The sequence below is a fragment of the Lynx canadensis genome, chromosome D2, assembly GCF_007474595.2.
Source record: "Lynx canadensis isolate LIC74 chromosome D2, mLynCan4.pri.v2, whole genome shotgun sequence".
In the NCBI taxonomy this organism is placed as follows: Eukaryota; Metazoa; Chordata; class Mammalia; order Carnivora; family Felidae; genus Lynx; species Lynx canadensis.
The window spans coordinates 13,710,440-13,723,495 of NC_044313.2; the positions used below are offsets into that span (position 1 = coordinate 13,710,440).

The 13,056-nt window shown below is 39.5% G+C and overlaps 1 protein-coding gene across 1 annotated transcript in view; it reads left to right on the plus strand.

The window, feature by feature from the left end:
* The window catches only part of PDZD8 (PDZ domain containing 8), a 72,828-nt gene that overhangs the window by 36,912 nt on the left and 22,860 nt on the right, over nt 1-13,056 (plus strand). Inside the window, exon 3 of the mRNA XM_030333995.1 lies at nt 1,812-1,914. Within this exon, the coding sequence (XP_030189855.1) occupies nt 1,812-1,914 (103 nt within the window). The remainder of the gene's footprint in view (nt 1-1,811; nt 1,915-13,056) is intronic.

Here is a 13,056-nt window from a genome sequence, read left to right on the forward strand (position 1 = left end):
GCTTTCAGGGATGGATTCTGAGAATTGCTTTATCATTCCCGAATCCTGAAGATTAGTATCTTTTGGGAATTTGGGAGCATTAGCTGGTGCATAAGCCTTCTCTGCGTGACCAGAAAGGCCCGTAGGTAGTTGACTCTTTTGAACAGATGGTGGCAGCAGAGCTGCTTTTTATAAACTCAGTATTTTATAATTATGAATCTTTGTGATGTTTTTGGCAGTAGGTTGTTAAGCACCATTAAATATCCTTTTAAGATTAAAAACTATTTGAGTGTAGAGATTTCTTTTCCCATGAGTATATTCGGACTTTTTAGTTTATGAAGCCGGTTTGTGAGGTATGGACATGATTTGCTCAAAGTCTCCAGCCTTAGGACACAATTTTCTCCTATTACTCTAATGTGGGTTTTTTGTAAGTTAATTGAAAAAAAATTTTTTAATCTTATTTTTGAGACACACACACACACACACACACACACACACACACACACACACAGAATCCGAATCAGGCTCCAGGCTCTGAGTTGTCAGCACAGAGCCCAACACGGGGCTCGAACTCACGAGCTGTGAGATCATGACCTGAACTGAAGTCGGACGCTTAACTCACTGAGCCACCCAGGTGCCCCTTTTTAAAGTTTATTTTAAGAGAGAGCACGTGCATGCACATGCACGCATAAGCAGGGCAGGGGTGGAGGTGGGGAGTGGGGGAGAGAGATAGAAAGATAGAGAGGGAGGGAGAGAGAATGAATCCCAAGCAGGCTCCGCACTGCCAGCTCAGAGCCCAATGCAGGGCTCGATCTCACGACTGTGAGATCATGACCTGAGCCGAAATCAAGAGTCAGACACTCAACCAACTGAGTGCCCATCTAATGTGTTTTATCTACTTTTAAAAATGATTATCTCACTTCTACCCCCATGATCTTTGTGTAGACATAAAGTAACAGAGTAGCAGTCAAATGTTGATTAATTCTAAAGCTATTCTGAAGCTTACTCCTGAAACACATTGGCAGACTTATGTTCTGCTTTAGAAGATAGGTAATATGGAAGCTAGACATCTGGGTAATATTTTTTTCCTTTAGTGGTAAAACTGCTTTATGTCATCTCAAGATTGGACCTGAGATTTCCTTTTTAGATATGAATATTAAACAGTAAAATCAGGCGATTCACTTATTCCTTGACAATTATTCTCAAGATAATAGAAATAGCAAACACTTCATTGAACACTTACTGTTTGCTAGGTGCTGTACTGAATGCTTTGGCATGCGTTGTCTTCTTTTGTTCTCACGACAGCTCTAAGTGGTATTATTTTTGCCCTGAATTTTTCAGAGAAAGCGACGGGTTTTGAGAAGGTAAATAATTTGCCTAAAGTCATGTTAGTAGACGGAGAAGTGTGTGGGTATGTTCATAAGCAACTATGTTGTACTATTTTATGTGTGTGTCATTTTTACAGAGGTGGTATCGTACTATGTGAGTCACTCTCTAACTTGTTTTTTAAATTCAACGGTCAGATTTGAAGGTCTGTAGCTTCTGCTACTATGTATAGATGTCTGGTCAGTTTGTTCACCTCGTGAATATCTGCGATTTTTCTATTTGATCTAGCTGCTGAGAAAAGCTTGTCCTGAATTTCACCTAGTTTTAGCTTTACTTCCCTTTTCCACTAGAGGGTGTGCTAAGTGTTTGACTTAATTTTTTTTTTTTTTGTTACCAAAATTATAAGTAGTAATGGAGTAACTTGCTACTTCTTGGTATAATCAGAAAGAAAATTTTATCTCCTAGAACTGGTGTAATAGTCTCCTTGTTTTATTTTTATCCTGCAGGTTACTCATTTTTGGATCCTATGACAGAGAGGCAAATATTCACTGTACGCTTGAGTTGAGCAGTGGTGTTTGGGAAGAAAAACAGAGGAGTTCGATTAAGACGGTAAAGTGAATTTGCATAGTTTTATATCTTCATAAAGTTTGTGTTTTCTAAGTATGCTTTTAATAATGTTTCTCTGTCCCTAGAGTTATTTTTGGTTATGTGCAAATAAGCATGAACAGCTCGTATTTGTCTTGTTGCAATACACATCGGCGATAAAATGAATCACATAAAACTGTAGTACTCAGATCACTTGCTCGCATAAGAAACCTAGGCTGATTTTACTTCTAGAACTTTCAAATTGTTTCACAGAGATGGAATTAGAATAATTCTAAGCCTCTTAGCAGTAAATTTAGAGCATTCTTTCATTCAATAGATGCTCTATGAATGCTTACTTTCTACTAGGCACTGTGTGCTGAGGAAACAGTTCAAATTAAGAAAAGACCTGTTTTGTGGTGCTAATATGGGGTGGAGGTTTGGCAGGATGGTTAGAAGAGGGGAGAGGTGAACTACGTGTTTAGGATGGAGGTAGAAATGACAATAAATGGGTAGACCGAAGACATGAACAAGGTAATTTCCAGAGATGGACAGATACTATGAAGAAAATGGGGTTGTGACAAAGGAGATTCTTTAGGGAAGACCTCTAAAAAGATGACACTGACACAGGATGTTCATCCATTCAGATAGAATTTCAGATAAACAGTGAATAATTTTTGTTGTTGTTAAAAGTATTCCCCCAGTTTTTATATGCTAAATCTGACAACCCGACACTGGAGATGGGGCCCGAATCATGAAGAGGAGCAAGCCACGTGGAGTTTGGGGGTTGAGGGAGTGGAAGGCATTTCCAGCAAAGGGAACAGCCAGTGTGTGAACGCAGGTGGGACACGCTTGGTGTGTGTGAGGACAGAAGCCAGTGTCTCTGGAGCGTGGTACGTGAGGTAAAGAGTCATGCGTCATCTTGTAAGGAGTTTGAATTTCGTTATTTGTGGTGGGAGAGTTTTCAGATGACAAGTGACGTGATGTTGTGTACATTTTGTACAAAATGTTCTGCTTGTGTAGACCAAGGATTGGAGGAGGATAAGAGTGCACCTAAAGAGAGATCCGTTAGGAGGTGTCTAGGGAAGTGGTGTTTACTTTAACCAGGTGGTAGCTGAGGAGATAGAAGAGAATGGATTTGATATACTTCTGGTGTATGAAGGACTTAGAGTTCTGGTTTGTTTTTTTTATTAAAAAAAAAAGTTACCTAAATTGCAAGACTGAAAAGGCTTTTAAAATATTTTAAATGTTAGAATTAAAGATAAACAAAAATAGTGCTTTACTCTCAACACGTTTTAATTGGACGTGTTAGATTCTTTGGGTTCTTAAATGAATAAAAATTGTCACTAGTTATTGGTTAATTTGTTTCTAAAATGAGTTGGTATTTTCTGATATTCTGAATAGCAGTTTTAATAGCAATTATTATGTGCTGCTTGCAATTTGCATAAATCTAGTCTATTAAAGATTTAGAGCATTTATCAAAATGTTGTCTACAGAATTTCTTTATTAAGCCCCTGAAGTTACACAATGGAAACAGAATTCCAGAATGTTACGGCTGTAATCGGGGCAGGGTTGTTGGGGCGGGCGAGTCTCTTCCCTAAGGGAACCACAGCCTTTATTTATTTATTTTTTTTAAGCAGTTTATTTAATTTACTAAGCATATATTGAAATATTATGGGCTTGGTAATAATAAAATTCCAAGAGTGCTGCTTGAAACCCCAAACCTCTCTGGAATTACTTTTAGTGTTTTGAAAGCCAAGATCCATTTAGCGCATCAATAGTTTTTTGCAGGAATAAATTATAGTTCTGTTCTTTAAAGGTGTGCTTATATATTTAGTTGTTTCTATTAAATTTAACTCTTGGTGGCAATATAGACAATCCTGTGATTATTTTTTGTAGCCAGTATTTGGGAAAACTATTTCTCTACTACGTCTTCATTATGGTGAAGAAATACTTTTGAACTATGCTACCTAACTTTTATAATAGTAGTAATGGGTTTTGGTTTTCCTAGAATAATGTTGTTCTTTGTAGCATTTTAAAAAATAGTCACAGTTCTCAATTTTTTAAATAGATCTATAAGCATATTTTCATGCTCTTGAAGAATGTGGCTTTTAGTGGTAATGTGATATTCTTTGGACGTTCTTTTGACCTTAAATTGTTTCTCATTTCTTTCTGTAATAACTCTTGTGAATGTCCTTACATAAAAATTGAGTAGTATGAAATCCTTTTGGAATAACTAGAGTGATTTTGGTCAGGGTGGGAAAATAGGGAGGAGTAAATCTGGAAGAGGAGGATGGGCCACAGAGTGTGAATTTATGAAAGTGGTAGGGAGCTATTGAAGATTCTGAGCCTGGGAATTACATGGTCCAAATAGTGGTTTTGAAGAAAGTCTCCCATGTCTTTGATGGTTGTTCATACCCTAGCTTTCTTCTAAGTTACATCTCAAACAATGTGAAGCAACTCCTCAGAGGAATAAAATAACCAGTTCTGAATTACATGAATACATGGAAAAGCATTATTGTTTTATACAGGTATGAAATGGTCATAATTTGCCATTGCTGTTGGCATTTTCAGTTTCCTTTATTCTATTTGCAAAGATATGAGATTAGACATCTTTAATATTTTACAGCAAAGGTTAGTGAGACTTTAATCTTGAGTTATAATTTTAGGTCTTTATATATGTCATAGGTAGTTTTGGAGAAAGAATTCCAGGTTACTAATTACATCTGGTGTTGAAAGTGTCAGCAGCAGTTAAGTGTCTCCAGGCATTAAATTACATATGTCTGAATTTAATAACTCTGGGGAGGAGAATTTATTGTGTTCTTCATAAAACATTGCAGAATAGGATTAGATAATTGGCAATATATTGCAAATTGGGATAGAAAAAAGAATATCAGTAAAAAATAAGTATGTGAAAGTATTTGATGAGTTTGGAAGCTATTTTTGTATAAATACAGTTTTCAGGTTTAAATTAGTTAAAAAAAAATTTTTTTAACATTTATTCATCATTTTTGAGAGACAGAGACAACGAGAGCAAGGGAAGGACAGAGAGAGAGGGAGACACAAAATCCCAAGCAGGCTCCAGGCTCCGAGCTGTCAGCACAGAGCCTGACGCGGAGCTTGAACTCAACAAACCGTGAGGTCATGACCTGAGCCGAAGTCAGACGGTTAACCAACTGAGCCACCCACGTACCCCTAAATTCATTTTTTAAATGTTGAAATGGGTTCAGTGAAGTGATCCACTAGTTTGAGTGAAAATGTAGAAAGAAAGAAAAACTAATTCTTTCCGTATTTTAAACGTGTCTGTGAGTCTTTAAAGCATTATATGTACCTTATCATGTTGCTGATAGTGGAAGATCATTAATAATAATGCTACACGAATTCTTTAGATTTGTAGTGTTTGCACAAGTGTTGGGAGGTACAGACGAACAGTTTTAATGTATTAGCTGCAAGTATTAGCGAAAGCAAGCGAATAGTGGCTTAAGCAAGAACAAGACTTGCCTCGTGTGCCAGGCTGTAAGAACAGAGCCCAGCTCTTACCTGGCTTCCTCCCCCATCAGGCTTAGCGTGGGATTTTTGTCCTCATGGCTGTAAGATGTCTAGTGCACCCCTAGGGATCCACCCTTCAAGGAAAAGGGTGAGGCCTAAAGCCTGCCGAAGGTACGTATCAGCCACGTTTTGTCCTTTTTAAATGCTTTCCTGGAAGCTCCTCCCAAGGACTTCCACTTAAATCTCATTGCTAGAACTGAGTCACGTGTTGTCCCCAGCAGCAGGGAAGTATGGCCAATCATTGTTTTTTAGCCTTTTAGAAGTAGAAGTCCAGGGCAAAGGGTTATGAATGTATTTTATGTGCCCAGTCCATAGTCTTACCATAAAAAAATATTCACATCTGTCTGAGGACTTTTTTTTTAAGGGAGTTTTTCTTATATTGGGATAGAAGTGCATAATTAAAAAGAATATGGGTCTCTTCCTGTTTTGATAGGGGCAGGGAATTAGAAAAGAACCTTCTGGGTCCCTGAAGGTACAATAGGATGGACAGAAGAGAGATATTGGAATGGTCACGTGTTCAGCATAAATAGAAGCACTTCATGTCTTCTATGGCGCAATATGCAGGTAACAGGGAACTGTGGTTGAAGGCATTAGGAGCTGTCATGATATTTTAGATCTTCCTGAAAAATAGGAAGTAATAAGTCCCTAAAGAGCATTCAGCTAACAGTTGGGGAGAATCCGTAAATGATCATTTGGAACTCTTAATCACAGTGAGTATGTTCCCTTCGGAGCAATGTGGTGTCAACGGGCAGCTTGTATTCGGTGGCTGCTGTGAGGAGGGCCTTAGACCGGGTCAGCCACACCCCAGGTTATGAAAGAGGATTTCGCCTCCTAGATTCTAGGCTTTATCTCTCTGTTTGACTTGGGTGGTACCTTTCCTCCTCTCCACTGCTACTTCCCAATCAAAACCTCATTTTTTTAAAGGATCTGATTTTGAAAGATCGGTCATATCAGGTCCCCTCAATTTTCTTTTTAAACACACCCTTATAATTAAAGAGACATTTGAGGAAATGATTCCTGCTTTCAAAAAACTGTCAGTGTAAGAAAGGAGGCATAGGAACCAAATATGTAACATGAGTCTATGAAATACTTTTCTCATACACAAAGAGCCAAAGCTTTTTGCCTGTAGGATCTATACTTGTTGCGTTAAATCCCACTGCCCCTAACAAGAACTGAACCGAGTGGTAGTCTAATAACTAGAAGATAGTTTGGGAGTGGCGGTAGTGGAATCAGTTTAGAACAGAGAAGGAGAGCTCTGAAACTGTAGAGAGATGGGATTTGAATGAAAGGACTTTCCTAATAAGATCAGCCATGCTTAGTTGCTGCCTAAGAACTGAACCTGACTCAGAGGCAATCTCTTTTAGAGCCCAGTGAGTCTCCTTATACTTCCAGAGTAAAGGTTAGGGCAACTGAATACAGGAAACACATGGTGGAAGGCAGGTAATCAGTCGGAAGAAAATGTGATAATATATAAGGAACTCATTCCCTAGAGATAGGGATTAGAGTCTAATATTATAATGCTAAACAAGCATATAGAAGAAATGGAAACAGTAAATGCATTTCAACTTTCAGAAATTATTTATTTATTTATTTATTTATTTATTTATTTATTTTGAGAGAGACAGCACAAGTGAGGGAGGGGTGGAGAGAGAGAAGAAGAAGGAGGAGGAGGAAGAAGAGGAGGAGAGAGAATCCCAAGCAGGGTCCATGCTGCCAGTGCAGAGCCCGATGTAGGGCTTGAACACAGGAACTGTGAGATCCTGACCTGAGCCAAAACCAAGAGTCGGATGTGTAACCAACCAACTGAGCCACCCAGGGGACCCTTCAGAATTTTTTTGATGAAGAGCCATACAGAAGGTTCCCATATAATTTTATTAGTAGGAGAATATTTTGTCACAGAGCTGCCTTATGAGTAAGGATAACCAGGTGTAATACCCTGAATGGTTGAGTCCAGAACTTTGGTCAGTTTTCACCAATGATCTGAAACCGCGCTATCCAATAGAAATGTACACCATTTAGGTGATTTTAAATTTTCTTATAGCCACATTTTAAGAAGTAAATATAGGGGCACGTGGGTGGCTCAGTTGGTTAAGTGTCCAACTTCAACTCAGGTCATGATTTCATGGTTTGTGAGTTCAAGCCCTGCATTGGGCCCTACGCTGACAGTGCAGAGCCTACTTGGGATTCTCTCTCTCTCTCTCTCTCTCTCTCTCTCTCTCTCTCTCTCTCCCCCTCTCTCCCTCTCTCCCTCTCTCCCTCTCTCCCTCTCTCCCTCTCTCTCCCCCTCCCTCCCTCTCTCCCCTGTCTCTCTCTGCCCCTCCCCCATTTGCATGCATGCTTTGTCTCTAAATAAATAAATAAACGTGAACTTAATTTTAGTAATGTTTTATTTGATCCCATGTCCCCAAAATATTATTTCAACATATGATCAACATAAAAAAAAATGAGGGTTTTTTTGTTTTAATTTAAAAGTATTTGAAATCTGGTGCATATTTTATAATTACAGCACATCACAATTCAGCCTAACCACACTTCAAGTGCCCAGTAGCCACGGATAGCTAGTGGCTACCACATTGGACAGCACAGACCAAGAAGAAGGACGTACGATGTAATACTGAGATTTGCATATGGCACTAGACTTTTCTAAGATGCTCCAAGCTAAGAGGAACAAAGTGAAGAAAAAGCTCTTAGGACAATTACATAAGAAAGAATTCCAAACTATGCCTAAAATATATGAGATCTAGGATCCTTAAAGAAATACGTATGTCTTTGTGCCTCCAAAACAAATTCAGCCTTTCATAAAACTGGGTGTCATGAAATCAGGACACTTACTTAAAAACCATGAAATTCTCATAGAATTAATTATTTGCACATTTCTTCTTTCTATAATATAAGAAATCTATGAGAGCTAGATAATGTGGGGCGAAAGAAGCAAAATTAATATGGCAGAGCCATAGATAAATGAATGGGAAAAAGTGTTCTTCAGCTGAAAATACAAAGGTGGGTAAACAATTAATAGAAGCATGTAAATACAAACAGTAAGCAGTAGGATGATTGACAGATATACTGAGTAAGGAACTAGGTCTGTGGGGCAGTGAAGATAAATCTGTGTCCCTGATGATGATCAGGTGATATAAATGCTAAAAGAAAGATACTTAAAAGGTCTTTGACAGTTCTGCACACCACACTTGCCGGTAGACTTCACAGGGACACAAAGATGCTGTATTCTTTTTATGCTATGTGTACTGCACGTAGTAGAATCCCTGGTCTGTTCCGGTTGTTCAGTGTCCTAGGAGGGCAAGGGTAGGGTGAGTGACCATTCTGAAATACAAATCTGATCCTTCAGTTGCCTCCTTGATGTGCCCCCGAAAATACTCTCTGGTCTGGCCTCTATCTCCAGTCTTCCCTTCTCTCCATCCAGCTCTAGCCGTGCTGCCCACCTTTCACTCCTTCACACTTGCCATTCTCCGTCTACCGCACAGCCTTTGAACATGTGCGCGCTTCTGCCAACACCTTTTCCACGTGTACACCTGTGCCTGTCCCCATTCTTCAGATCTCTGTGGCAGCCCTTAGCTTATTGGGGCCTTTCCCTACACCGCATCTTGACAGGGCTGACCGCTGCTGGTAGTATTTCGAAGGCCTTAGTGTCCATTGACTCTCAGCTGGGTTTGACCAATGGGAAGCTCTGATGGGAGATGGGAGTAGACTGGGGAAGCCACGATATTCTTCCTCTTCCCGTCTGCCTTGGACAACAGACATGTTTGGCAAGCTGCTGTCTCTCCTCCAGGGCTCCGTGCTTCTCCTAGGACAGCACTGTTATGTTTCCTGCTTATGTGGGGGGTCCTAGCTGCTGGCGTCTACTAATACCACTTCCTCCCTCTGTCCTTCCAGCCAAAGGTTGGTAGTGACTTGTGACTTTTGCTAGTATCGGAGTCCCTTGACTGTCTCCTGTTTGGCTTTTGGTTCTGTCACTGAGTAGCCATTGCCCTGTTGTGAAGTCCCTCTGTTTCAAATACTTAGGTGTTTTCTGTTTCCTTATCAGACCCTGACTGATCTATCAGTCAGTCGTCATTCCTCGGGAAAGAAACGTAGCCTAATGAGCCTGAAAGTCCTTGGGAATGTTTCTCATAGTTGGGAACTGATACTTATATTGTATGATAATTTGATTGGTGTTATCTCTGCCAGGATCTTTCTTTACAGCAGACAGCATGATTGTTTTTGCTTACAGCATTGGCATTCAGTGGGGTATTCAGTAAATGTTTCTGCGAATACTGAAGATGACTGACTAGCCATGAGAGCCTCCATTTACCCTCAACCCTTTCTCTTCTAGATTCTAGGTTTCAGCATGACTTAGTCACAAAGTCATTGTGTTGAGTTTACTGCTCAACATTCCTTCTGGGAAAAGCCTGGTTTTTACAGTGAGGGTTTTAGTTTACAAATATGGCACATAATGGTATAACGGTATTATTTAAAACATTAAAAGAACCTCTTACTCTATGTATACAGTTCAGTGTAGCATAGATAAAATGACTGTGTGATCTAAAATTTTACTTGCCTTACTTCCCTTTTGGTTTTGGAGAGCTTCAGAAGTCTTGCTGAATGATAGCTATCCAGATCTATCCACAATTTGTTGAATATATATAGAAAAAGTAAAAAATGAGTTCCGTAAAGAAGTGATTTCAAGTAAGAATATCTGAGACAGACAAATTTGTAAACACATTAGGCTAGAAGCTTCAGAGTTGGCATTTTGGTGTGTTTGCTTAAGGCCAGATGCCTTGCAGATAGCAATTTGGTGTTCCTATTTAACCATTTGCCATTTACAATCTTAATCTTATCAAAAGGAAGAAAAAGATTAAAGCAAATAAAGCTTTTTTGAAAATGCCAGTTTTTATGAAAACTCTGGTTTAGTTCAGTTTGATAGCATTTATGAATACAGTAGGGACTCCGTGGAATTTTAACCATATGTAATGTTCTATAATTTGGCTTCTTAAGTAAACTACCGGCCTTTTAAGCTTTAGTAGTAAATCCTATGTGGCATTTCCACTCTTAAAGTTCATCTCGGTTAAAAATGAGGGATGCGGTTCCCTGTCTCATATTTTCTTAGTGTGTTTAATATGATTGTGAAATGGTGTGAAAAGAGTAGGAACTTGGGTTGCAATATAGAAATATCAACTCTCCAAATGAATGCAAGGCACTGTGTGAATATGAAAAAGAAGCTGAATATGAGGTGTAAGCAGTGAGAGTATGGTCTTTTCCTTCAAGGAAGATAAGCAGTGAGGAAATGAGACAACAGTTTGGTGAGCATGAGTATTACTATTAGCATTTGAACGCTCTAAGGGCGTTTCAGAGCGAAATACTAGGAGGTTCCACTGGAGGGGAGATAGCGTTCTTCTAGGAAAACCAAGAAAGAATTGGAGGTGACATTTGAGCCAAGCCTCCCAGGTACATGTAGTATTTCAAGATGGTAGGGAGGGCATTTCAAGGTGGAGGACATGGGGTAAACCCAGACAAAGAATACGTGTTGCCCAGGTTGACCAAAGAATATGGTAGTGTAGGTAGACTATACAAGACAGTAAAAGGGTTGGACTGTATTATAGAAGTGCTTTAAATACCAGACTAAGAAGTTTGGTTCTTACTGTGTAAGACAGTAGGAGTTACGGAAGCTTTTCGAACGAAAGTGGTCTCATCGGAATCTTGCTTTAAGGCAGTCTTGGCTCTGAATTTGAGTCTTGGTTGGGTCACTTATTGGCAGCATGATCTTAGTCAAAGTCCCGAAGCCCATCTCATCCACAAGTACTTTTTTCCTCTATAAAAGGGACTGAGAGTGCTTCACACGGTTGTAGGAGGGGTAAAGGAAATTCTCTGTAGTGAGATGTCTAGTTTAGTACCTGGCATATAGTATACAGTAAATAATTGCTTTACTAAATCTGGCAGCAAATGGGTAAGTCCAGGATGATCTGACAAAGAAAGATGAGAAATAGTAGAGAGGAGGGGTGATGAAAGTCTGGCCAGAATAGTGGCAATAAAAATGGAAAAGAGAATCAATGTGGCTTGGATACCACTGGAAGTAAGGGGTTTTTGGAGAGGGAGGGAGGAAGCCATAAAGACTGGAGCCTTGAGGAGGAGGAGAGAGAAGATCTCATTGAAGTCCAGAGTTTATCAAAGGTCAGTCTAGAGATGGAATTTTTGTCATGTGCCACTTTGATCTACCGTTTGTTCTTTTTATATTTTCAGTGCTGTCACTTAAGGTTTTAACATCTAGTAAGTTGAACACTTTATTTGGAATTGTTTTTAGAGGTCTCTCTTTTTCTTTTTCTTTCTCTTTCTTTTCTTTGTTTTTTTTTTTGTTTTTTTGTGTTTTTGGTTTTTTTTTTTTTTTTTGAGAGAGTGAGTGTGAGCAGGGGAGGGGCAAAGGGAGAGGGAGAGAGAGAATCTTAAGCAGGCTTCATGGCCAGCACAGAGCCCGACGCAGGGCTTGATCTCACAACTATAAGATCTTGACCTGAGCTGAAATCGAGAGTTGGACACTTAACGGACTAAACCACCCAGGCGCCCCTGGATCTCTTTTTCAAATAGGATAAAGAGAACCAGAATCATTTCACACAAAAAATAGTATGAATCTAAATATTTTTTGGAATAGCTTTTGAGAACAAGTTAATAAAATAATGAAACTGAAACATTGTTTTTGAAGTCTATTCCTAGGGACCCTCCAGTTTACTGTGATCCAAATAAAACTGATTGATTCGGTCCATACCTTGTCATGAACTAAAGCATCCTGTTCAAGGCACAGTAGCACCTCCCCATAGAAACCCACTTAGCCAACTAGCTCATTTCCTGAGTCATATACCCAGATACGGGATGCAGAACAAAGAAATAAACAATTAGGAAAGTGTTGGGTGTTACCAGAGATCCTGCATAGTATACATTTCCCTGCCCATTTCCCACACATGTTCAGTCTGGTGGTAGTTAAGAGCAGTAACAAGAGCTGAGCCATTTCTTGTGTCAGTCATTTTAAGACCCTATATGCAGAACCATTTAATTCTCATAGCCACTCCATGAGAATAGGCACCATCATCTCCATTTCATATACGAGGAAACACAGAGAAAGTAGCTTACTGAGATCCCCCAGTTTGCAAGTGGTAAAGGTAGTGTGCAGACCCAGGCACTGTGACCCCAGAACTGCTACTCTTAATTACTGCATCATCCCCGCCGGTGGTGGGTGCAGATCGGAGTTCTTTTCACTCTAGTTCTGTGCCTGTGGAACAAGTTCATTCATCTCTAAAAGAGGTAATAGTAACAGTATAAGGGTAAAATACCCGTAAAACACTTGGCACATAATAACTATAATAGCAACTGTTATTGAATTTGACCTAAATGCCACCTGCTTTGCTGCTATAATTTTAGTGCTGATATTTTATATATCCTTTTAAATCCTTCATGTAATAAGATGACGACATAGCTCATGAGGGATGAGGGAATAGCTTCTTCACTCATGGCGTAGCGTCTGTTTGTTTAAGACTTAAGGGCCCAGTAGTGATTTTTTAAGAATATCAGCCAGTTGAGGGCGACGGGGTGGCTCAGTGGGTTAAGCTTCTGATTCTTGGTTTCAGCTCGGGTCTT